The following is a 24,620-nucleotide window of genomic DNA, read 5'->3' as shown; positions in this document are numbered from 1 at the left end:
GACTTTTGCACAGTTCTGTATGTGCCAGGTTGACGATTGAAGATATGTACACGTTTTGCAAAGCAGTCATGCATTTAATGGAATACTCCAGTGTTTTTCAACCCACCCTTTATACGCTGCCATCTGTATCATCGACAGTAACTTTGTGGTGTTTAATAAAGAACAGAAAATCCACTGATTCAAAACATGCTTATAATCAGTGGGAAAGTGTTTCAGCACCTGCATGTTGACTTTACTGTATGTGTGTTTTGAGTAAACATTGTTCTATTCTTTAACGAAATACATCAAAATGTTGAAATTATTGTTTGTGGTAAGGAATATGGAGTATTCCATTAAGGGTTAATATACAGCACTTTGAGTAAAGACAGAGCTACCCAGCCCCCTAATTTCATCAAAAATAAAACAAAAAAAAGTTATTATAATTCTGTTTTGCCTCCTGACCGTGACTCATTTGAACCACAGCAGGAGCCCTCGAGCCAGTTAGCGCCACGGAGGAAAAAGCCAGAGAAGGACAAATAATTTTCGCCCAAAGTCAGAATAAAGCACCCTCCTCAACACGAACACCCCGTTAATCTGTATTGATTTTGAGTTAGGCAGCGTTTCCAAAGCGCAGCCCACAGTGGCCTTCTGAAAACCCCGGGCGAGTTCAATCCCCCTCTTATTGCAGGCTGCTTTCATCATACCCCGCCCTCCCTCCCTCCTTCCTTACGTCCTCCTCTACTTCCACTCCATACTTTCTTCTTCAAGCTCCGTGCAGTTCACAAGCGCCTTCTGGTTTCCAGCATTGTCAACTATTCCCTCTTCGAGGTATTCTTTCATATCGCACGGTTTCGGGACATTCCGCAGTTCCTCCTCGTTATCAAACATGCCGCTATACCTGGTTCTCAACTATGCGGTGCGGAAAGTTGGTGCTCAAAGGGAAGGGAAGGAGGCCTTACTGTGGCATTGATGTGCCTTATGCCTGGAATACCAAACGACCAGCTTTGAGCCTTGAAGCTTCAATCCAGCAAGTTTGGTTCTCTTTTTTTTTGTCAGCGGCTGTAGTTCAGCTGGAGTTAGACAGGGGCCTCGGCGGAACTGGGGCTTCTTGTTGAAGGTTATTTCAGCTTCAGACAAGCTTGTCATTGCTTTTGTCAGGTTTCCTGCTTCCTGCAAAGAGCCTCTAATCTCCTCTGTAAAAAGAATGGCCTTTAACCACCAAAAACACGCCACGAACAGGGGCCCAGGGACGGCCGCTCTGATGTGCGGCGCCCCTTTGCTTTATTTATTAACTTGTTATCGCCGCCGTCATTCTCCCCTCACTTATCACCCTGATGCTTCGAAGTTTGGAGGTCCCCCCCCTCAGAAGGCCTTCCAGGTGCAATGACGAGTAAACAGTGTTTGAATTTATGGGCAGACGTATTGTGCTGTATAATCTATGCGCTATAGTGTCCTTGCGCCGTAATTGCTCAGATGTGAAATTGATTTTCATGCTATGGGGAAAGCAATAAAAGGCCGGACCGATTCCATCTTTACCCGTTCCGGCAGACTTGATCTGTAGGTTCGGATTGAGAAATGATACATGTAGCCTGAAACATGGTTTTACTGTCTGTTCAACTTTCATTTACCATTCAGTCATTATAAAAGATGTAAATTATTTATAGAATGAGTGGCATATTGGATGTTTCATGACTACATAAAATTATAGTAAAATAATTAAAGGTTACCTGAAAGGCCAGCTGATGTGATTTATGTGGAAAAAGGCTCATAAATAAACACGTCTCTTTATAGCCATGTACCGGGTTTTCATAATAATGGACGCTCTGTTACATTAAAACAGATATTACTTGCTTTTCTAACATATAAAAACTTGATGTACTATGTCAGCTTTACTGTTCACTCCTCAGTTTGTAAGATCGTATATGGAAACCAGTCTGCAAAAACAGTTCACTTTATCATGGTTGACATGTCATTATGTGTTATTCTGGAAAATCAATACTTTAATATTATTAAAATTAAACATTTGTAGTAAATTACATTTACAGAGAAAAAGTCTGCTTATTTCCCTCCAAGCACATAATATCCTTCTCTTTTTTATTTTTATATTGCTGTTGCATAAAAAATATATATACACTGATCAGGCATAACATTATGAGCACCTCCTTGTTTCTACACTCATTGTCCATTTTATCAGCTCCACTTACTATATAGGTGCACTTTGTAGTTCTACAGTTACAGACTGTAGTCCATCTGTTTCTCTGATACTTTGTTAGCCCCCTTTTACCCTGTTCTTCAGTGGTCAGGACCCCCATGGACCCTCACAGAGCAGGTACTATTTGGGTAGTGGATCATTCTCAGCACTGCAGTAACACTGACGTGGTGGTGGTGTGTTAGTGTGGGTTGTGCTGGTACAAGTGGATCAGACACAGCAGTGCTGGAGTTTTTAAACACCTCGGTGTCGCTGCTGGACTGAGAATAGTCCACCAACCAAAAATATCCAGCCAACAGCGTCCTGTGGGCAGCGTCCTGTGACCACTGATGAAGGACTAGAGGATGACCAACACAAACTGTGCAGCAGCAGATGAGCTGTCGTCTCTGACTTTACATCTACAAGGTGGACTGACAAGGTAGGAGTCTAATAGAGTGGACAGTGAGTGGACACAGTGTTTAAAAACTCCAGCAGCACAAAGTGCACCTATATAGTAAGTGGAGCTGATAAAATGGACAATGAGCGTAGAAACAAGGAGGTGATGTTATGCCTGATCGGTGTGTATGTATCACTGCAAAATGCCACTGCCCATAGCTGTGCTTATTCATCTTCATGCAGTGACCAGCACTGCCCATTAGCATTCACACCACACTCAGACTTTGTTGAAGTTTAAGAAGTGAACATTAGTATGAGTTACACAGAGTTTGATCAGCTTGAGCTGAGTGGTAAATTTACTTTAATGTGGAAAAAACCCTGACTCTTAATTTTTTACCTGTTAAGACTGTTATATCCTTTAAATCATACTTATATATTTATATATTTAAATCATACTTTTACTCTCACTCAAATATGTTTTTGGCTCCATACTTCCACTTTTAATAGAGTAAGGTTTTGAGACTGTACCTATACATTCACTTCTATACTGTCAGATATAGATACCCTGTTCAACGTGTTCAACCTCTGACATTAGTATACAACCACCAGTTCGTATTGAAGTGATAAGAAGTGTTGCTACTGCAGTCTGTTATTGTTACTAGAGGGAAATATGTGAGATAAAAGATTAAACATTGTGCTGTTCAGGGCTGCTGGGAAGCAAATCAGAAGGAGTAGTTTCTTCCCTGAGAATTTCTGTCCATACGTAAATGGTTCAGCCAAGGCTTCTTTTAAAATAAGGCACAACACAAATAAGTCTTTAGCCAATGAGAACAGAGATTATTTACATACAGTCCAACAGTCTGAGGCCACTAGACAATCAGAATTTTTTTTATTACGTTATATTATCAAAATAATAGAGTAAAAAAGTAGAATCTTTAGATTAGAAGAGCAAATCCACCTGAAAAAAGTCGTCTGAACTCTAGTTTAAATAGAAAAGATGAGACTCAAAAAAGTGACAGGTCCTAGCAGCTCAACGTCACAAATTTGCGTACAGTTTAATAGTGACCCACAAATAGTGCAGAATCTTGAAAATGTCTTCTGCATTTTATTTGTCATAACTTTTCTTTGATTTTAATTGTTCAAACTTCTTACCTATTTTCTGCAAGTAAGTGAACATTTTGTCTTTTAATGAAAAATATGATGATTTTCTGTGTGAACAGCTCTTCAAAACTGTGTTTGCGTGTCATGGCTGTGTTTTTGAGTTATGCTCAAAATTTGTCTAAAATTGTCACTTCTAAACAGGTAAAGTTTGGTAAAATTAGGTAATAATTTGGTACTGTTATGATTGTTTTGAGTGCAAAATGGAATGTTCAACCATTTCTTTAAACATAATAACATAATTAAGGTATAGGAGTTAAAGGAGTTTAGTCTAAAAGTCCAAAATGTGTTTTTAACTTTGAAACGGTTTGGTAGAATGATTTACATTAAACCCACAAAAAAACAAAACAAAACACAAATAACAAAAACAGCTTTTAATGTTAGTTAATGTGAACAGATTTTATTTCATGTAATTTTGGACCATTTCTAATCATCTGTAACTCCTGAAATGTTCATACGATGTAAAGGACAGCTGCTGGGTTCAATGTAGAAAATTCAAAAATAAAAAAAAAGGTTATACGTGTTTTTGGGCAGCAATAAAAAGTGAAAAAAACGGAAAAAAGGTAAAATCACATTTGAATTCCAGCAGTGGCCGGGAAGCGCTCTCGTATCAGTGATGTGTGAGTGGGTACGAGGCAGTTGCAGCCTGTGTGTAGGCGGGTGTTGAGCACTCCTGTGGCGTTTTACGGGGCGCACCACGGGAGTCTCCTGAGCCAGCTGGTGCACTTTACTGGAGAGACAGATGTAAGCGCCTTGAGGGGCTATTGATCAAGAATCAAGACTTGTTTTATTCCATCCTTGCAAAATATTGTCCTCTCATTTCTAACACGGCTCTGTTGGCGTGCATTTCCCCGGGCTGCGTAAATGGAAATCGAGATTGGAAATATGTTGACTGCAGCATTTCTGTGTTCAACAGCACCAGCCTTCTGCTGCACTGCGATTGCCTGGCATTTCTGAACGTGGCGCAGGAAATTGCCACTTCAACATGACAGCAAAAACTGTAATCCGGCTAAATGCTCCAGATAACCTGGATTTACGCTTCCATTCGTCACCGCTTAGATCTGTGTGCTGCACACACAGTCGTAATCCTGATATTAAAGATTTCAAAGGCCATATCTTCTCGAAAATGAACTTCATCGCTCATTTTTATTATGCGTGCAGTTCTGAGGTTTAACCTTGCATTGCCTTTTTCAATAATGAGCAAAAGGCACACGTAATAATCTTCCAGACTTATGTTTATACATTCAATTTCACTTTAAATACACCTACTGTCGTAATAATGAAAAAGTTCAGTGCTTAGTTGCTTCAAATTAAGCAGGATCTACTGTTTTTCCGAAGCATTTGCAGCGCAGCCCACGTCTATCTATAAAAGATCAAGCAGGGAAGCAAGTAGTGCAGATCCCAGCAAGCCTACACATGTAGAAATAACAGTATGTACATCAGATTCCCTCCACAATCTTGGCGCTCGCCCTAAACACCCACGAGTTTATTCCACACGTCGACAGGGTTTGGTGCGAATCCATGAGAGATGATTGCTAGGAAAATATATAAATAAGTAAGCGGGGGGACTGTGTCAAAGATGATGACATATGTCTTGCTCCGAATGTTGTGGCTGATTTGAAACTTCCAGCTGCTTTCTGCCGTGCGGGTCTAATTAAACCCGAACGTAGTTCCCGAAAAACAGATCTGAAATAGAACTCGAGCCCCCATTAATCAGTATTTTTTTCCCTGTCAGCCCTCTGCAGTTTTAATTAAAAGTCCCCTGGAATAGCGGTTCACACATGTCATTTCAGATTTGAAAGCTTCAGAGTGTAAGTAGGACACTCATTATATAGAATATGGGAGACGTGCGGGTCCCTCACCACCTCTCAGTTGTCTTGCTGTAAACCTTTAATGACATCAAAAACTTGCCGCCGAGCAAACCTGTAATTGATGGAGCTCAGCTGAGCTACTCGGCGAGAAGCAGCTAGCAAGCGAACATAGCCTAGGACTGATTGAGAAGGCCGTGTGCTGTGCAGCATGTTCCATTTCCATTTACTGCTCAGTATGTCCAGTCTCCATTAGAGCCCCTGTGAAAAATGCCTGCTCGCTATAACCTGGACTTTTTAGGTCCTTCAGTACATTATCCTCACAGTAATGTGAGCTATTTTTCTTACGTAACTTTATAAAAAGTCATAAAGTCATATGCAAAAGTCTGAATATCCCCACACAAATGACATATTTTGTTGATTTTCACATTCTCTAGTACACAGTTTCTGTTGAGTTTAATATATTGGAAATAAACAAAACATAACAGATAAAATGGGTCATTACTTTTGCACAGGCCACATTTTTGTTGTATTCTTTTCCAATACATTAAATTCAAATATACAGGGTGATTCAAAAAGATTCATCCGATTTAAAGCACCATATTTGTACAACCGTGAGGCGCCTAGGAACCAATCACATACCAATTGAAAGAGGGGGTCATAGAGTTTCTGACTGTCAGCGGAAGATGGCTCCCTTCGGTCTGCATTCTGTGTTCTCCACTTCAATAAGAGTGAATCTGTCATAACTGTGCAGTGTGATTTTCGTGGGCAGTGAAGCTCCAACAGCTCAGAGCGTTCGGCGTTGGTTCCACAACACTGGATGATCTCCGAAATCGCACTGAAAGAGCCGTGAGTGCAGCGACACCCGACATGCTCAATCCAGTATGGGATGAGTTTGACTATGGTGTTGATGTTGTCTGTACAGCTGGAGGAGGTTCAGACTGAGACCTTGTACAATTACATAATAAACTTTATGCTCATTTAAACCATTTACAGTTCACTGCATTGATCTGTAATGATTTACAAGTGAAATAAATCATTTTGAAATCGGATTAATCTTTTTGAATCATGCTGTATATCTAACCAGCTTGCTTAGTAGAGAAAGCCATGTAATTCCCTTGGGTGCAGTTTGAGGGGTAGGCTACCTTGCATGACAAAATAAGAATTCAAAGCTGAGAAGGCATTGCCCCTCCTGGATACCGGGTCTGTTATATATACTATATTTATTTTTACTTTATAAATATGAGATAAAAATCTACATTGAATGTCTAAAAGGAGAGAAAGTCCACTCAGGACAAACATTACCATTCCACTGCAGCCATGGTGCATCGACAGACTGTCCTAATATACAGTGCGCTATAATAGACTGTACGTGTAAAGACAAGGTGCATTGATTAACGCTGAAAAGTAGCTCCGAAATCAGTTTTGCCTCTCGTATAAACATCGCCGATAGTTAATTTCAGCCTTAATTGCAACGGCCGTCCCACTGCGCCCACAGCCATATTGCTTACTTCATCTCCCCTGTCTTTCAAGTGTGCTGTTTGACCCTAGGGGGCCTCTTTTCATCACGTCCAATTTGCTGGCCCAGGCAAAGCAACTAATTATATTTTGTGAGTTGACCTCTTCAGGTGGAAGGATGAGCTGTGGACTCTGATTAGGCTGCTTTATCACCTCTGAAGACGCCTCCTCACCATTACCCTCCTCACACTGACAAACCCAGCTACCTCAAGGTTGTACACAGCACCTGCTGTAAAACTCCACAGCGGTTAATGACCAGCACCATCAAAAAGGACAATATGAACTTATTGACACCACTGGCGGAAACAGCAGCATCCCACTAACGAGGAAGTGAGCGGTGGAAGGGAATGTACTGCTATGTCAATAAACTACTCAAAGGATTAGCCTGGAGATGCTCCAGTGTTTTTGGACAGCACACAACCAAAATTTTCAACATTTCAGGTGCTCCCCTACCCACTTAACTTTGGGGAAATAAACTTTTTAACAAAATCTCCAAGTCACTGCTATTATCATTCAAGTTGCATCATTGAAAGGGAGGAAACCCCAACATGAACTCACACCAGGGGGAGCACACAAATGTCTGTTTGCAGTCACAAATTGCACAGCGATAAAGTAAAAGGTGCAAATCATATTTTACATAGCTACACAATGCAAGGTACATTTCGTGTTGCTACTGTCTGAGTATGTACTGTTTACTCAGTTAGGTTGTAGAGATGACCACCGACAAAAAAATCAGCACCGGTGGTCATTATGGAAGGATGGAGCTTCTCATCAGCCACACTGTGCAAGACTGACTTGTTTCAGTTTTCACAATCATGTGTAATCATTCTAGTAATAATCATATTTTTAAGATGATCAGTTAATCTGATTACTGTCTGTAAAAGATCACCTTTTTTGTATCGTACTGTTCTGCTTCTTCCTAACTCTGCACATATGCCCTTAGACTTAGGGTTAAGCCTATTATTACAGCTCAGGAGACAAACAATGGAGGAATATAAGATGCATGCAAACTCACCCTAAAGAACTCTTTGGTGGAGCCTGAGTCGAGTGTTCCATAGGCAATCTCTGTTTGTTTAGCTAGATCTTCTGCGCTCTCAATAGGCGAGACCATTCTCTCCACTGTGAGGAAGGCAGCCAGGTTAGCCGTGTAGGACGAGATGATGATGAGGGTGAAGAACCACCAGACACCTCCCACTATTCTGCCCGATAAGGACCTAGAACAGACACATAACATAAATATGCCATTGAAATCAGAATCAGAATTGCTTATTAGTCCAGTATGAGGAATCTGTTCTACAGAGACAGAAAAGATACTACAAAAATAAAGAATAATACACTGAATAAAAATATGAATATGAATAAAAATACTGTACACGTTCAGAAGATAGATGTTAGAGATAGCAAGGGTTGTTTGAAGTAGTAGTCAGTGATGAATGTCAGCAGATGGAACAAACAATGGTGCTAAATTTTTCAGGGTTTTGGTTTAATTCTTATGTTCCTGGTCCTATAAAACAGATCCATGCAGATTTACCGCTTAAATCTGATGCTAAACTATATCTGGCATTTGTATACAAATGTATGCAGACCAAAAATAGCAAACTATTTCATAGTTCTGAGATTGCCCTCCGAGTTAAGCCCAAACAGGCAAACAGATTGAGCATGAGAAATGGATCAGGAAGTCAAATGAAAAAAGCTCATGACGGATCATTATGGGAGAAGACATTTCAGTGTCAGAGTGATGCATGTCTGACAGCTGGGTGGATTTTAAAATATTCTATGTGATCAGTAAAGATGTTCGCTCATCGTTCACAGCTCTTCAGAACGCCCGGAATGACCCCATATGCTTGATAGTGTGTAAGAACACAGTCTAGAAAAGAATCTTTGCATCTAGATCTCTATGACTTATTAGTTACAGCATGACATTGTGGAACAAATTGACAGTAAATTTGATCAACATGTTGCAATATGGTATTCCTTTGGTGTCTAGTGGAGGGAAACCATCAGGGCCTTCTGGGTCTTCAGAAAAGACCTGATGATTTCTGAGAACCAAAAATATGTCGGTAATTTTTGGTTCATTTCTATTCAATAGAAGGAGGAATCAGCCAATCATGTTTTGATTTCCAATAATCAGGACCAATTTTGTGAGAAAAACGTCTCTGTACCCTTCTGGAAGTCCTAGATATTTCGCTGACTGTGAATCCGAGTGGCAGCCTAATCAATGGGTTGTTAGAAATGGAAAACAGCGGTGGCAGCTCTATACCAGCCTCTCCACTGAGTTACTGTGAAACTGCTACAGGGTAAAATATATGCTAATATCTCTGTCACAAGCTTCAAGTAAAACATGAAATGTGTTTTAGATGAACCAAAAATGTTCATACGAAATGCCATTAGCTTAGTGCTAACCAACTACTAGAGTCCCATAGGGATGCTAGCAGAAATGATCATTATTGTATATCTTATTTTTTGACATTCATGGCTTAAACTGAAGGCCTAGCTCTAATGATCATGGGTCGCCACTGGTGTCATGCAAAAAGCGGCTATTTCTGCTGTTTAACATACTCTTCTCATTAATCACTGTGATTTCACAATGTTGTCGTCACGTTTACTTTGACATGTAAACAATGTGACCTAACAAATGACATACAACCATTTTGACCACACAAACATATGCATAGGCAATAATAAGTCCTTAGTAAACTAAATTCCACAATGTGCAGGATCAACAATATCGAATACAGTCTGTTAAGATCAGTAAGTACTTGTTACAGATGCCCAATTATGTTGCCTGGCTGGAAGCATTGTTATGCTAACAGGTGGGAATTGGCTACTACTGTAAAAAAATAAATAAATAAACAGCCATTTTCCCCTCTTAGACCTTTTGTGGTCATAAGAGAACATATGATTTAATCCAGACTGGCTCTATGTTTGACATATAGTGTGTTGTATAGGATGAAAATGCCATTAAATCATGCTGTGTGCACTGTATAGGGTGTAGTGAGCCATTTCAGATAAACTCGCACCAAGGAAATTGCTGTTGTAGCACATTGAACAAAGTATGAAACTGAGTCCGAGGTGGCCTGCAGCATCTACAGGTATTTGTTCCACCTTATTATGTTGACTAGTGAGGTTAATAAAGAAAGAAAGCTAATCAGTCACCTCATATTGTGCTATATGGCTGGAACGAATGGCTGTAGAATCTATGAGCCGAGTAAGAATGAAGGACAGGCATATAGCATAACAGCTTGGTGAACATAAAGATGCTAAATGAGCTCCAGTTAATACTTTCTTATATATTTTCTGCCATCTACGTGTCACGATTAGCCTATGAGGAGCGTATCGCTGTTGTTGGAAGTAAACCTCGTATCTCCAAAATGGTAACTTTACAGAAGAAGGAAAAAACCTTCTTTATTTTAATGTAAATCAATGGAACCAGACTTTTTTCCAAGTCATTTTCTTTTGGTCCATTCATTGTGAAATTTATACACAACGTAAAGGGAAACAGGCATTTTCACATTATGTCAAAAACTCAAAAATGGAGATAGAACTGTCTCACCTTCGGTTTACTGTGCAACAAAAGCAGACAGGACTGTTTGAGAGAAGTTCTCAGGTAACAGAGCTATTTATATTATAAAACTCTTCCACAACTAATTGACTAATTGAGTATTTCTAATTCAATTTATGCAAACCTAACAAATTCCACAAGTTACAAGATATTAGGAAAAATAAGAGTTTCCATAACTGCTTAAGTCAGAAACACCACTCACATTCCCCAGATTGGTTAAGATATGTGAAAAATTAGAGACCATTCATCTACTTAATTTCCATTCAAAATTGATTCCAGTCAAAAATTCTTCCTTATTTAGGGATTTCTGAGGAAATTAGACATAAGATAATTCACTTGCAGAAAGAAGGGGGATGTCAAAGCAAAAATAAGTGACAAAACTGGAGACCACCAAAACTGTGACCATCAGATTAACAGTACTTAAAACTTTCATCTTTAAGTAAAATCAAGCTCCACTCTTCCTCTTGGAAAAAATCCATCCTTCTGCGTTGAGAAGACAAGTCAACACTAAGGGTCTGAAAGGATGTGTTGCTGTCATAAAGCCCTTAAATAGCTACTAGTGTTCTCTAATAAATAAAGTGACCGCCCCAGTCCAGACCTCAACATCACTGAATGTGTTTGGGAGTAACTAAATGATGAGAAGCAGAAAATGCAACCAACTTCTAGGACTGAACTTTGGAGGTGTGGAAAAATATCTTGGCAGATTATTTTGAAAAACTGAAAGCGAGACTGCATAGCTAAAGAGTGGACACCCTAAATAAAAACTAGCTGTTTTGACTGAAAATGACATAAATGTAGGGGGGTCTCTGACTTTTGCACGCTACTGTATATACTGTATACTAAGTTGGGAGCCACTTGTTCCAAGTAACAATGAATTTATTAATAATATGTCATTAATATACAATAATGTCTTGCACAAAGAGGATTTAAATGTCATAAACTAGATAAGACCAGAAGTTATTTATTTTAGATGAATATAAAAATATTTTAGATGTTAAGTTATGAGTAACAAGACATCCTTTAGAAGGCACTCTGGATAATAATTTCTTTAATTTAATAATTTAATTACTGATGTGATATATTTTTCTCATCATATATATATATACACATATATACACACATTACAATGTATAGAATATGTATGCAACGAAATTGTGTATGAACATTTAACACTCGAGACACATTTCATTTTCTTTCCAGTCAAATTTCTGGCTAAGTGCTTTTGTTAAAGGAAGAATAAGGTGCTTAGTTTATCTGACAGCGTCTGCGAAACTCAAAATTATGCCCAAGGGTCAAAGTGCAGTTTTAATCTGGGCTTCTGTTCTTTGTGGGGCTCTTAAGGTTATTAATTAAACAGCGCTTATTGATTAAGAGCTTTTGGTAATTGCACCCACTAAAATCAGAATGGCTACTGTCCATCGACATTATAATCCCAACAGCAGAACATATGAAGCGCAATTAGTTGCCTGTTTCTCCACTAAGCAAACAGGGCTTGTATCCAGGTGGAGGTTACAAGTACGAGCTGATGGCTTTGGGCTTGCATGACTGCAGTTTTCTGTCAGTTTTGCAATCTTGTGAAATACATAAATGTCACGCTGCACTGCAAACCTTTATGGACTGATGCAATGTAATCACTGGATTTGAGATTAAAATGTCAACATGGTCTTTAGTGGTACTGACAACATTGTCGAGCAATGTAAACTGCCCTGTAGCCACACAGTCCAACATGGCAACAACACAACACCATGATCAAGCAAAGGACTATAGGGGAGAGCAGGGTTGGCTGTAGGGCTGCACAATAAATCATATTTTTATCGTTATAAGCCTGACAAGTGTTTCTCTGCGCTGGGACTGAACCCTGCTCTCCCATATGGGAGATAAAAATGACTTAACCATTAGGCTAAATAGTCAATTACAAAATATACACATGCACAGCTCAAAAATGACTCCATCCTGAACTACACGCCTTTAAAAATGCATCAAACATCGGGATTGTTCTCACACCCAGTATTGTGTTTTAAGTGTGTGAGGCAGTAATGGCTAAAATGTTTAGTCATTCTTGTGTGTCTATATAAAAATAAATATATATTTATTTGTTATTGTATCCTTTATAGAAGTAGTTGTTGAGGTAGTGCTGAGTGTTTCTAGCCTTTCAGTGCACAAAAAACATGCTTGCAGTTCAGATGTTAGTAGCTGTTGACGTCTGTAACTGTTAATAGTTAATGGTGCTTCTGTAATTTTGTACAATTTTGTAGCTTTGTTTAGTTAGATTTATGTTTACACATTCAAAACAATTAATAATAATAAATAAAAAAATACAACATATGTACTCGTGTCACATCCAGTCAGAGGTAAATTATTTTTATAATGATTTATCGTTTCTTATATTGGCATCATGATATCCCACAGCTTTATCGAGCATCGCATTGTATGTCAGTATCGTAAAAATGGTTGGTTGGTGTTCCAGTGGACCCCATGCATACCATCCATTAGGATAACTCAACTAGCAGCAAATAAAAGCTGAACATGTTCGCTGAAATAACAGACACTTTAAATGGCAGAAAATATTTCCTGGAATTTGTGTGTTCATGACTAAATCCATGTTCTCAAGTTGGTTGGCACTTCCGGCTTAAAAGCCTGTGCTGCATTACTATTTATTATTATTTTTTATTTTGTTAGCTTATATAAAAACATTACAATTCATTATAAACAGTTTTGTATGTTTATAATGAGTTTCATTTTATATTTAGTGAATACAATATGAAATACAAGTTTAAATAAATTAAAAGTTTCTATGGAAGTCCAGAGAGGCCATGAGGTAGTTATAATGTTCTGGATTGTTATTTTGAGATAACAAGATAATTAACTTAGATAACAAAATTGTTATCTTGAAATAAAAAGTTACTTATCTTGTTATCTATAGATAACAAAAGTTGTTTTCTTAAGATAATAAGATTTAGATAACAAAATTGCTATCTTGAAATAACGAATTACTTATCTTGTTATCCCTAGATAACAATTATAGCAACAGCTCATGGCCTCTCTGGACTTCCGTACTTTTAGCTATTTAATACTTTATTAATAGGCTCACTCATTAGCAAACAACCTAAAAGTTATAGATGTTAGAACAAGTTTTACAATGTAATTTAATGTGTACAGTGATATAGTACAGTACGCTATAGTAGGTGTGTCATGTAGTATTATTTAGTATGGGTGTAGTGTATTATGTAAATAATATATGTTTGTGGCACAATTACACATGTGCCAACCAACCCCAAAGTCAATCTACCAACCAGCCCCACCCACATCAGGACACAACCATGTATTCACTTTATGTTAGCATTACTTCTCATCGGCTTATGCATCATATATCAATATATAGCTGATTGTCATTACCTAAAATGGATATATTGTCAGTATCTCTCTTTAAAACATTTGTATAATATAAATAATCAAACATAATCCCCACTTTAACAGATTATAATATTCAGAGCTCTTGACAACATGGATGAATTTTGGTCATTGTTTATGTTACATTTTTGAGAGCTTCCCTTTTTGACCCAGAAGTTCATCGTTCTGCTCTACAGAGCTATACGGCAAAAGTGCTGTGTTCCAAGATGAGGGCCACTTCTGGAAAGTGATACTGTGGCATTAATTCACTGACCGTTGGAGCCGGTCATTAAGAGTGTTCCGTCATTCTTGCCAACGCTGTGCTCAATAACTTCATTTGACTCCTGCTATAATGTGCTCCTCTACAATACACTGTTTACTGCATTGCCTTTTTCACACCACTAATGAGGCATTCACTGCCTGAGACATTAATGGGACATTAATTGCTTAAAGTCTCTTGATGCTTATTTTATTGTCTTATTATAATGGATTTTGTACTAGACTCCATTGTAAGTTCCTTTGTTTTGAGGTGTGTTAGAGCTGCTATTAAAAATAAGCATTGTAGTACATGTAGAAAACATGCTGCTGTGCGGGAAAACATAACTGAACTGTAGGTAAGTTATATTACATTTGAAGAGTTTCTCGAGTCTCTAATATAAACTATGACAAAAATGACCTTTTTAATTGATGAATAATGTACTAAGCATATGATGATCAGTTATTAATCTCAGTGTTACTGAGCTCTGCTAAAGCCTGAGTAGACCGATAAATCAATGTGATCAGTTATTAATCTCAGCGTTACTGAGCTCTGCTAAAGCCTGAGTAGACTGATAAATCAATATGATGATCAGTTATTAATCTCAGCGTTACTGAGCTTTGCTAAAGCCTGAGTAGACTGATAAATCAATATGATGATCAGTTATTAATCTCAGCGTTACTGAGCTCTGCTAAAGCCTGAGTAGACTGATAAATCAATGTGATCAGTTATTAATCTCAGCGTTACTGAGCTCTGCTAAAGCCTGAGTAGACTGATAAATCGATGTGATCAGTTATTAATCTCAGCGTTACTGAGCTCTGCTAAAGCCTGAGTAGACTGATAAATCGATGTGATCGGTTATTAATCTCAGTGTTACTGAGCTCTTTGAAGGGATGATTGAACCAAACAGTCTCCTCAGTAGTGATTATGTTCACGAGTGATAAGCTAAGCATCGATGTTGTGCTTGACTCCTGAAGTCCAGGCTTCTAGAGCCCTCTGGCCAATCACAGTGTTTTACTGTGTGCTCTGAGTATCTTGACCAATCACAGCTCCAAATGAGTGTTTCTGGGGGTGTTTTTATAAATCACAGTTCTTGTAAACCAATAAGAGTCAAGTATTTAGATCAAAATAATGCAGAGCAATTTTTCTCTGTCCCATTATTGATCCGCCAGTGTGTTTTATTGTATATGTAGGAATATAATCACAGTACTACTATGTTGTCCACGTTGTGTAGCCCTATTTAATAGGATTAGATTTGGCTACATTAGCTTGCGCATTGATAAACCCTTTTGTTTCCAATGTGTTGTTTTTGGACCGGAGCTCCAACAGGCTCCGCATGAGAAATACGGGGGAATGTGCAAAATGATCTACGACAACCTGCAGCACAATGGAGTCCTAATTAATCAGCTTCCTGCTGTTGTATTTACGAATAGCGTGAAGCTTTTTTTCAGACGCGTGCAAAGTACTGCAGAGGGAAACACTAACAGCGATGAATAAATGAAGTGGCTGCGAAGCCCATAAAAGCCCAACAGTTACAGCGACTGCCGTAGCTATTCAGTCTGTCATGAATGTGAAACTGTGAACTACAGTCTAATCAACTTTTAACCATGAAGAATCCTTTCATGCTTCAGAGGTGCCTCACAATCTGTGAGCCGTTAGCTAAACCAACATCACAATCGCAAGCATCTCTTGGTTGTTTTAGAAACATCTGGAGCAGCAGTTTGACATTTTATGAACGGAATCTGTTGTTACATGTGCACAGAGTCAACTGAACTCATGAATAGTGTAGTTTTTTCTCTCTACATGAGGTTTGAAGATGAGCTTCAGGCCACAGAGTTTAAATTAACTGTGTGAGGCCAAAGCCAAGAAGTTCAGTGAGCAAAAAGTATTTCATACAACTCCAAACGCTGAGATGCAGGGTTTAATTTGTGAAAGATGAGGTTCCAGAACACTGAGAAGTGATGAAACCGGCAGGCTGATGGGGTGCGCTTGTGTGTGTGAAAGGAAAAGGGCATCGATCAGTACAGGGTTTCAACATTATGTTGGATCTTACTACTAACGAGTGTGTTAACGAGGCTCCTAAGCATTGAATGAACGTTCTCTCAACTAACAGCTTCTGGTAATATGACTTTCTGTATGAGTAGTAGGGATAAAAAAAGCCCAAACCACAAACATGAACTTGCAAAATATGTGACATATTCAAAATTCTGTTTTTGATCAAGACCAATCAGAATTTTTTAAGCAGTAACTGTAATTATGAGGCATTTAGCCTGGCTAGAAAAACCAGCATAGATCAGCATAGCTTGTTGTCGGAAGAAAACCTCATATCTCCAAAATGGTAACTTTTCAGGAGAAGGAAAAAACCTACTTTACTGTTAATGTAAGTCAATGGAACCAGACATTTTTTCAAGTCATTTTAGATCATTCCTTTTGGTCCATTCATCATTAAATTTACACACAATGTAAAGAGTAACAGGCATTTTCAAATCATGTCAAAAACTGAAAAACCATAAAAATGGAGATACAAGGTTTTCTTCTGACAGCAGCGATGTGTTTGGATGCTGGTATGCCGGTTAACAAGCTTGACCAGCATAAACCAGTCTAAACCGGTTTCTATTCAGCAGGCTTGCTGAGCATTTTGACCTTCAAATTGGACAAATCTTTCCAAGACAATCACCATCGCATATGGACTGGAAGCTTCTACACTGATTGTTCAAAGCATAAAAGTAACCAATCACAGCAGATAACATTACAGAAAGGCAATCACTACAGTAACGGTGATCCAGCTCTGAATGTGGCTCATAAATCTGAACCCATAACCACCATAATTACAGAGAAAAATTGCAAGCAAGATAATTGCTGCTTAAGGTGAGTTTAGATATATACTTTTGCCTATAAGTTGTGTATTTTATGTATCTCAGTTCTATGTTTTTATTTTATATATCTCATTTTTTTAATGGTTATGGTTAAATTACTAGCTGACAGCTACGGGAGTGAAATTCAAGATTTGGCCCACCCACACATTTGTTGTGCCCACCTAATAAGGCAGCCTATGAGCGGCTACTTGTCACAAGCATACTAAAATCTTCTAAAGGAAGAACAATCATAGTAGTAGTTGTGCATTTGTGAGTGAGAAACAGTGTTGTTCTTGTTTTTATTGTCGTCTTTAACTCTTAGAAGTCGAGAATTAGCCACTGATTTATGTTACATAATAATTTACATGTAATTACATAAATAATTCCATAGTTATATTTATATGTTCTATATTCTGTATCAACAGATTTGAGTCTATGCTTCTCAGAAATGGTAAAAATGGTGAAAAAATGACAAAAATGTAAAAGATGTTTTTTGTGCAAAGCAAATACTGTATGCAGAACAATAACTCTATTTCAACTCTTTATAAAACTCAACTATTTATAAAAATATCTCAGAATCTGCACTTATAGCAGAATTTCTCTGTTTTGAGCTGTGAAATATTCAAACTGAATTACATCATGCTCTTGATTTTGCTGGTGATAAGTGAGACTTCTTAGCTTGGCTTTACACTGTAAAACTGCTATGCAACTTCACTTGCATGAATTGTACATGCAGCTAAAATGCACTTCAGTTGCATAATGTAAAGCGTCCTGCAACTCTTCTGGAATTCTTTCGCAACAAGCGTCTCAACTTTTGCAGAATAAATTTCATTAACGCACCACGTGACCATATCAAACATCATTTCAAATGATTGGCTTCACCAGATCAATAGACAAGAAAATAAAACATTTGACATTTGACTTTCTGCAAAGTTGGTAGTTTTTCATTTTGTCATTTACTTGAGCCTTGAGGCCTTGAAGTGTTAGTACAGATCTGTGATCCAATAACTGTGATGTTTAGAAGGATTAGAAGCATCTCAACAGCCAAAAAACAAACCAAAAATGGAAATACATTTTCATATGTACTGCAAAAAGTTGGCAGTTTCCAACTGAGCATTGATTTTGGCATCACAGATACTGCAATCCTTTACGATGTCATAGCAAAACTCCTAAAAGTGGATTGCAATTACTCAACGTACCCGCACTCTGAAACAATCCAATCAACTTTTAACCAGGAAAAATGCAAAGACACTGAAACGTCCAGCCCAACAGCGGAATGAGTGATGGCTCTTTTATGAGCGTAAAGTGCAGAGGGATGGGAATGGAATAGCGATGAGGCCACCAACCTTGGTGAGATATCACAGCCCTGCTGCATGAAGGCCCCCAGAGAGAACCACAGGCTGTTAAAAATCCCAAAGTCATTAGGCGGGTCAGGAGGAGTCTGGGGGTCTTTGGCTTCATCCGTCTCGTCCAGATGCCACTCGTAGGGGCTGAAGCGGCTCACGAGGAACAGCACCACGCTGACACCAATGTAGGCGAACACGATGCACATCCAGATCTCGTAAGCCAGGGGGTCCAGGAAGGAGAACACGCCCGGCTTGGACTTCTGAGGTTTCTTGATCATAATGGAGATGCCCAAGCTCATGAAGGGCTTAGAAAAGTCTATCACTTCCTCTCGGACCAGCGTGATAGTCAATGGTGCGACAGCTATATCTGCCCTCTAGGAAAAGGGACATACAACAACACTGGTTAGCGTCCTGGTTTTCAGGCTGGTGGATGGCAACACACATGCATAATATCAATAAAAGCCTACTTAATGAGGAGTGAATGGAAATCGGTGACTTTGTTCACGCTTGAAATTAATCCCTTCTTGGTGTTTGATCACCTTTTTCATTTTGAATGAGTTCATCAGAAAAATTGGCCTCGGAGTGTTAGCTTGAATGCTAAAAACGGGGTCACGGAGTATTTCCACAGGCTCTGGTATGTGGGTTGAGCAAAACCAAAGCAGGGAAGAGATTCAGATTCAAAATAAGTGATTTGCCTTTGCCCTGGGGTGCATTTGCCTAACACTGGAAAACCTATTATAAGTGTACAGTACAGCAGTGATGCAGCCTTCTCAAAAAAAGGGAAAGAAAGAGAAAAAAGAGGACATCCACTGCCTCGGAGCATGTGGAAAAGACGTGCAAAGCATAAAAGCGGTTTTGACTGCGGAGCGCATAAATGGCAGCTGAGCCTTCACAAACCATTCAGCGGCTTCAGCCAAGCTCCTTATGCTGACCTCCGCTGCCCAAAAGAGGCAGAGGAGAATTCGGACTGAATTTTTAAAGGATAAGTAATGGAAGCAGTGACGTCACGCTAGCTGGCAACAATAGCTGTCTACATTAACACTCTCCACCTACAAATACATTCTTTCATGGCATCTTTTGGGAGACTGAGCTTTATAGAACATTGGCTCATCTCCAGTTCCACCCAATGAGAAACTGTGCTTTTTGTCCGAATATCTAAATTGAAGCTTCGGCTTTATTTTGGTCACAGAAAGTTCGGGAAGACTTCATTTGATATCTATCTACATAAGGAGTTCATACCACATGCATTAGCATTGAATATCATATTTAGTAAGCAATATTTGAGTAGTTATTAACAAAGCCAGTAACCGCAAGATGACTTGAGATGTTGTATGAAGTAAATGTTGACATTAAGCTGAAATGACAGACATTTATTCCATTTGTAAGACTGTTTTGAAGCATAATTCCCAAATAGTCAAACTTCTAAGACAGAGGCTTAGTTAAGAACACACTTTATTAATTCTACGTACCTCTACTTAAATAAAAGAACAAAAGCACAAGCAGGGATGCGGGAAGGTGATGTAAATTAGGGCTTCTGAAATTTTCAGCATAATATATCTCTGACCACTGTCGGCCCGCTGATGACAAAGCTGGTGGTCCACTGGTGTTTTGCTCAGCGTTTTCCAGGCGGCCCATTGGTGGTTAAGCAGAATAATAGGGAAATTCCACTTATCATCGGTCATTTTTCCATTTACAGCCCAGTTTACTTATTTTTCCTTCCTTCCTTTCTTTAAGTATACTTTGTAAATTAATTTAGCAGATCATTTTAATCCAGCACAGCGTCAGCAATAACATTTTCTATAAAATCATTTTATATCAGGCTTAGTCATTATTTTTCTCTCTCAGTTGTTTATAAAGTTTATTTTCCAAAATAAAAGTCTCTGTGCATTTAAAATCTGTTTGAGGAGATTGAAAACTAGTTAGAGCTTGTTTGCAGGACAGTAATTTGGGTGGTCAGAGGATGGACCAGCTGTGGCAAACAGTCAGTAGGGTGCCGACCTTATTAAACTAGCGGGCTGATATATGCTTGCTGTCTGGGATGTGACGAACACGGTGACTGTGTTTTTTCCATTTTTAAAACTTGAATTGTTTACAGAGACAAGATACAGCTGTACACCTATGACCGACACAGTAGCCATGGCTGATACTTACCCTGCCGTCTCTGCTCTACTAAGGTTTTTAAAACAGTATTAGACTGTGTCAGGGAACAAAACTAGCCTATAACTCCTATAACAGTGCAGATTTTGAACATAGAAATAAAACAAAATAAAAGCATAAATTACATCCTAAAAAAAGCACACAGAGTTCTTTGCTACGCTCAAAATGTTTTAAAGTTTGTTCTATTTTTGCTATTCTTTTCAGCAGTTGCAGTTAAATAATCTTGAAATCTGGTGGTGCTGCAGCCCCCTCAGCACCCCTGCTTCCTGCATCCCTGAGCACAAGTTTTATTAAGAACACCTGCAAACATGAACAACTAAAGCCTGCTTTACACTGTCAGACTATACGTTTCCTGCATATCACACTCCATGTCAGACACCGATCAGGCATAACATTATGACTCCAGCAGCACTGCTGTGTCTGATCCACTCAGACCAGCACAACACACACTAACACACCACCACCACGTCAGTGTTACTGCAGTGCTGAGAATGACCCACCACCCAAATAGTACCTGCTCTGTGAGGGTCCATGGGGGTCCTGACCACTGAAGAACAGGGTAAAAGGGGGCTAACAAAGTATGCAGAGAAACAGATGGACTACAGTCTGTAACTGTAGAACTACAAAGTGCACCTATATAGTAAGTGGAGCTGATAAAATGGACAATGAGTGTAGAAACAAGGAGGTGGTCATAATGTTGTGCCTGATCAGTGTAGATTATACAGTAAAGATTTTTTGGTGATAGATTTATGATGCAGGGAAATGTTGACATTCTGCATGCCAAAAAAAAAATCTCGGTTTATTAGTGGCGATGCTTCGTCTGATAAAAAAAGCACGTACTAAATGGCTGAGAATGGGAGGCTGGAGCTGCTCTCAGCTGGGAAAAGGGCTACATGGAATGCTTATTCTGTAAGTGAACTGAAGGTCAGCAGGTTCATTGTTCTGTCCACTATATGGTAGCTAGCTCTGCTATTTCACTGCTGGTCACTCTATATGTGAAATGAGGGCTGAGCCATACTAATGACATGAGCTAAAGTTCTTAAACTTGTGATGATAAAACTTTTACCTTCATTTATCATCACACACACACAAAGGTCATTCCGAGATTTTTAACCCAATTTTACGACCAATTTTTGCTTTATTTTGTTGATTAGCACACAGTGTAAACCAGGCTTAACTCTGTCATAACACATCTTACGTCATCCTGTGAATACTGTTATAAATACTGAAGTATTGCTTTTGAAGATATTCACTGCTTATGTGTGGGTCATAAAGTCTCTCAGTGTGTCCCAATTCAGGGGCTGGATCTTTCGAAGGACACGGTCCACAAAGGTACGTCCTTCGAAGGCTGCTTAGACCCGCGAAGGCTGAACCGAAATGCAATACTGCAGACCATCTCGGCCGCATACGAAGGAGCCTTCGAAATGGGACAGCCTAGTCGCGCCCCTGTGACGCAATTGGCCTTCAAATGCAGCCTCCGAAGGATGCAGCCCCTGATTTGGGACACACGGTCTGTGTAGGGCACCTTCAAATGAAGTGTTACTGAAAAATCTCTGGCTGAGCATTGCTGTCTAGCTAAACTGACATCGTAGACTGCATCACTAGCTACTGTAGCTTGCAATGCATAATTGGTTTGTTATTTATTTATCATTTTTATTTTGGCTGATCTGTTGTAGTTTTATTGAGCCAGGTAAGTGCATTCATGCTCTTCTTAAATGCTGCTACAAGCAGAATTATGCATGACTCATTGTGCTAAATAGCCAGTCGCCTCTTCCAGGGTTGCTGTAGCACTTTATTTGATTCATGTCATTTAAATTGGCAACTGATTTATTTTTTAATAATTTATAATGTTGGTTTGGTCCATTAAAAAATTGTTGTGTCTGTATTGCAACTTGGACTAAAACAGAGGTTACCAGCCTTGCTCCTGGAGATCTACCTTCCTGCAGACTCTAATCAACCCTGCCTGATACATCTAATGATTGCCTACAGAAGTCTTTGATTGGCTGAAGGAGATGTGGACATAAAATGTCCTGGAATGTAGATCTCCAGGAGGAGGGTTGGTGACCACTGGGCTAAGAGACAGTACTGGAAATGTGCTAGTTCATGTCGTGTACATTAAGCCCACATAGTGTAAAGTTTGAGCTAATAAAAATTGTCCATCAGACAATTCGACTGTAAAAAAGTCAGAATCAGAAGTGAAACACTTCATAAAAACATGGTTGGTTCATTCCTAGAATGGCTAAAGTGATGCTAATGGAATTTCCCCGTTTTTTTTTTAAATGCTTGCCATATTTACTGATTACGATTCACAAACAACCCAGCAAATTCAGCCGAGCTCCTTACGCTGACCTCTGCTGCCGAAGCCGAGGAGACGAATCTTTTTTGCCCTAACCCTTCCCTCCTCATGCGTCACAAACTGCCGCTGTGGGAGCCGGGGACCTTGGGGTGTGACAGCCGGAAACCGTAGCAGTTCCCGCTCTGTCTCTCTGGGGCATTCGGACGTAAGGTCAGCGAGAGATTCCAGATTTCCAGGAAGCGATTAGTTATGCAATGAAGGCAGGATAAGGTCGGGGAAACTTTGCAGGTGAACGGTGGTTCTAAAAAACCCCCCGCAAATATTAATTTCCTTTTATCTTGTAGTCAGTAGTGAGTGGGACTCTGGTGTACTGTCTCAATAAATCATGGAATAATTTGCATATAAATAGCTAATTAAGCGTCTACCAGAAGTGATTTATCAGCAAGGCAGAAACATGCTTCGGATCTCTTCCCCCAGCACTATGGATAAATAATTGCATGTGATCATCTTTTCTGACTCCATGGTTGAAATATGCACTGTGCACATATGTGCAGTGGCAAACAGTGGTGATGTAAAGTACTGCATCCTCTAAGAGGAGAAGGAATCAGACCACATTGCTGTGCAGATAGAGCCGCTCAGCAGCGCTCCATCAAACCACGGTCAGAAGACGAAGGGCTGTTTTCCATCTGCATTATTTCTTTTTTATCTGCGAGACGTTCTCGGTTTACCCCGAGCTCGCAGCGCACTACCAAAGCAAATGCTTAAGGGTGGTACTGTGGTTTTTTTTAACACCCAGGCTTCTCTGTAAAACTGAAAGAAGAAAGGAATCGACTGCCGCTGTTTAGACAACGTTACTGGCAGGAGTGTTTAAGTGACTCATCAAATAGCAGCTTCTGTTCCAAAGTATCGATCTGTGGGGGACGTCATTGTGCTTCATTGTGACTATTGAAATAAAAATGAAAATGAAGAACACATGAACCTGAGAAAATAGGCATATATTTTTCTCGGCTGCCAAAGCAAAAAGAAAAAAAACTGAGATACTCTCACAGCCACATATCATTATGTCATGTAATAACCACTTCATCCTAATGCAGTTCTCAGCGTGCCAATCAATACTGAGGACAAATAAGCCATAAAAGCAAGCATGTGAGGGTAACCTTTGAAAGGCAGGAAGAATCAAATGAATAACGCTGGTCAAAAGGTCATGCCACGTAGGCAACCATTACTCCTGAGTGTCCAGACCGAAATAGCACCACAGGTATTCTACACAGTGGCTTAATGGGAATATTTTTCTTCTTCTTCCTGCCCAGAGTTTTTTCTTTCTTTCTCATTTTGAGAATAATTCTGAGCGTTAGCACATCAAAACCAGGCAATCTCTCTGGCTGATGGTTAGGAAATTGAACAGATGAGGTAACCCAACCCTCATGCATTTTGTATACGGCCTCTCTGCGCTGGATGTCAGTCCGTGGGATTGGGAATGATTTGCCTTGGGTTTGCCTGCATTTAGAGCGCAGGAGCACTCTGACAAATGTAAAGGTGAATGCTTGGCCTGGTACAGTGTGGAAAAGTGGCTTTGTGATGTAGCAGCGCTGAGATGAATCGATGAGCAGCGCGCTGGGAAGTAGCTGGCCTTAGCTCAAAGGGACAGTCTGAGCAAACAGTGTGTGGAAGTAGTGACGTCATGCTAACTGGCATCATTAGTTTTCTCTAA

At 39.4% G+C, this 24,620-nt stretch overlaps 1 protein-coding gene across 1 annotated transcript in view; it reads right to left on the bottom strand.

Moving 5' to 3' along the window:
* The window catches only part of gria3b (glutamate receptor, ionotropic, AMPA 3b), a 209,632-nt gene that overhangs the window by 22,364 nt on the left and 162,648 nt on the right, over nt 1–24,620 (bottom strand). Inside the window, exons 11-12 of the mRNA XM_036569368.1 lie at nt 18,457–18,830; nt 8,063–8,261 (exon numbers count right to left, since the gene is read on the bottom strand). Of these exons, the coding sequence (XP_036425261.1) occupies nt 8,063–8,261; nt 18,457–18,830 (573 nt within the window). The remainder of the gene's footprint in view (nt 1–8,062; nt 8,262–18,456; nt 18,831–24,620) is intronic.

The sequence above is a fragment of the Colossoma macropomum genome, unplaced genomic scaffold, assembly GCF_904425465.1.
Source record: "Colossoma macropomum unplaced genomic scaffold, Colossoma_macropomum, whole genome shotgun sequence".
NCBI lineage: Eukaryota > Metazoa > Chordata > Actinopteri > Characiformes > Serrasalmidae > Colossoma > Colossoma macropomum.
The sequence above is the reverse complement of the archived record's forward strand: the minus strand, read 5'-3'. Positions and strand labels throughout refer to the sequence as shown.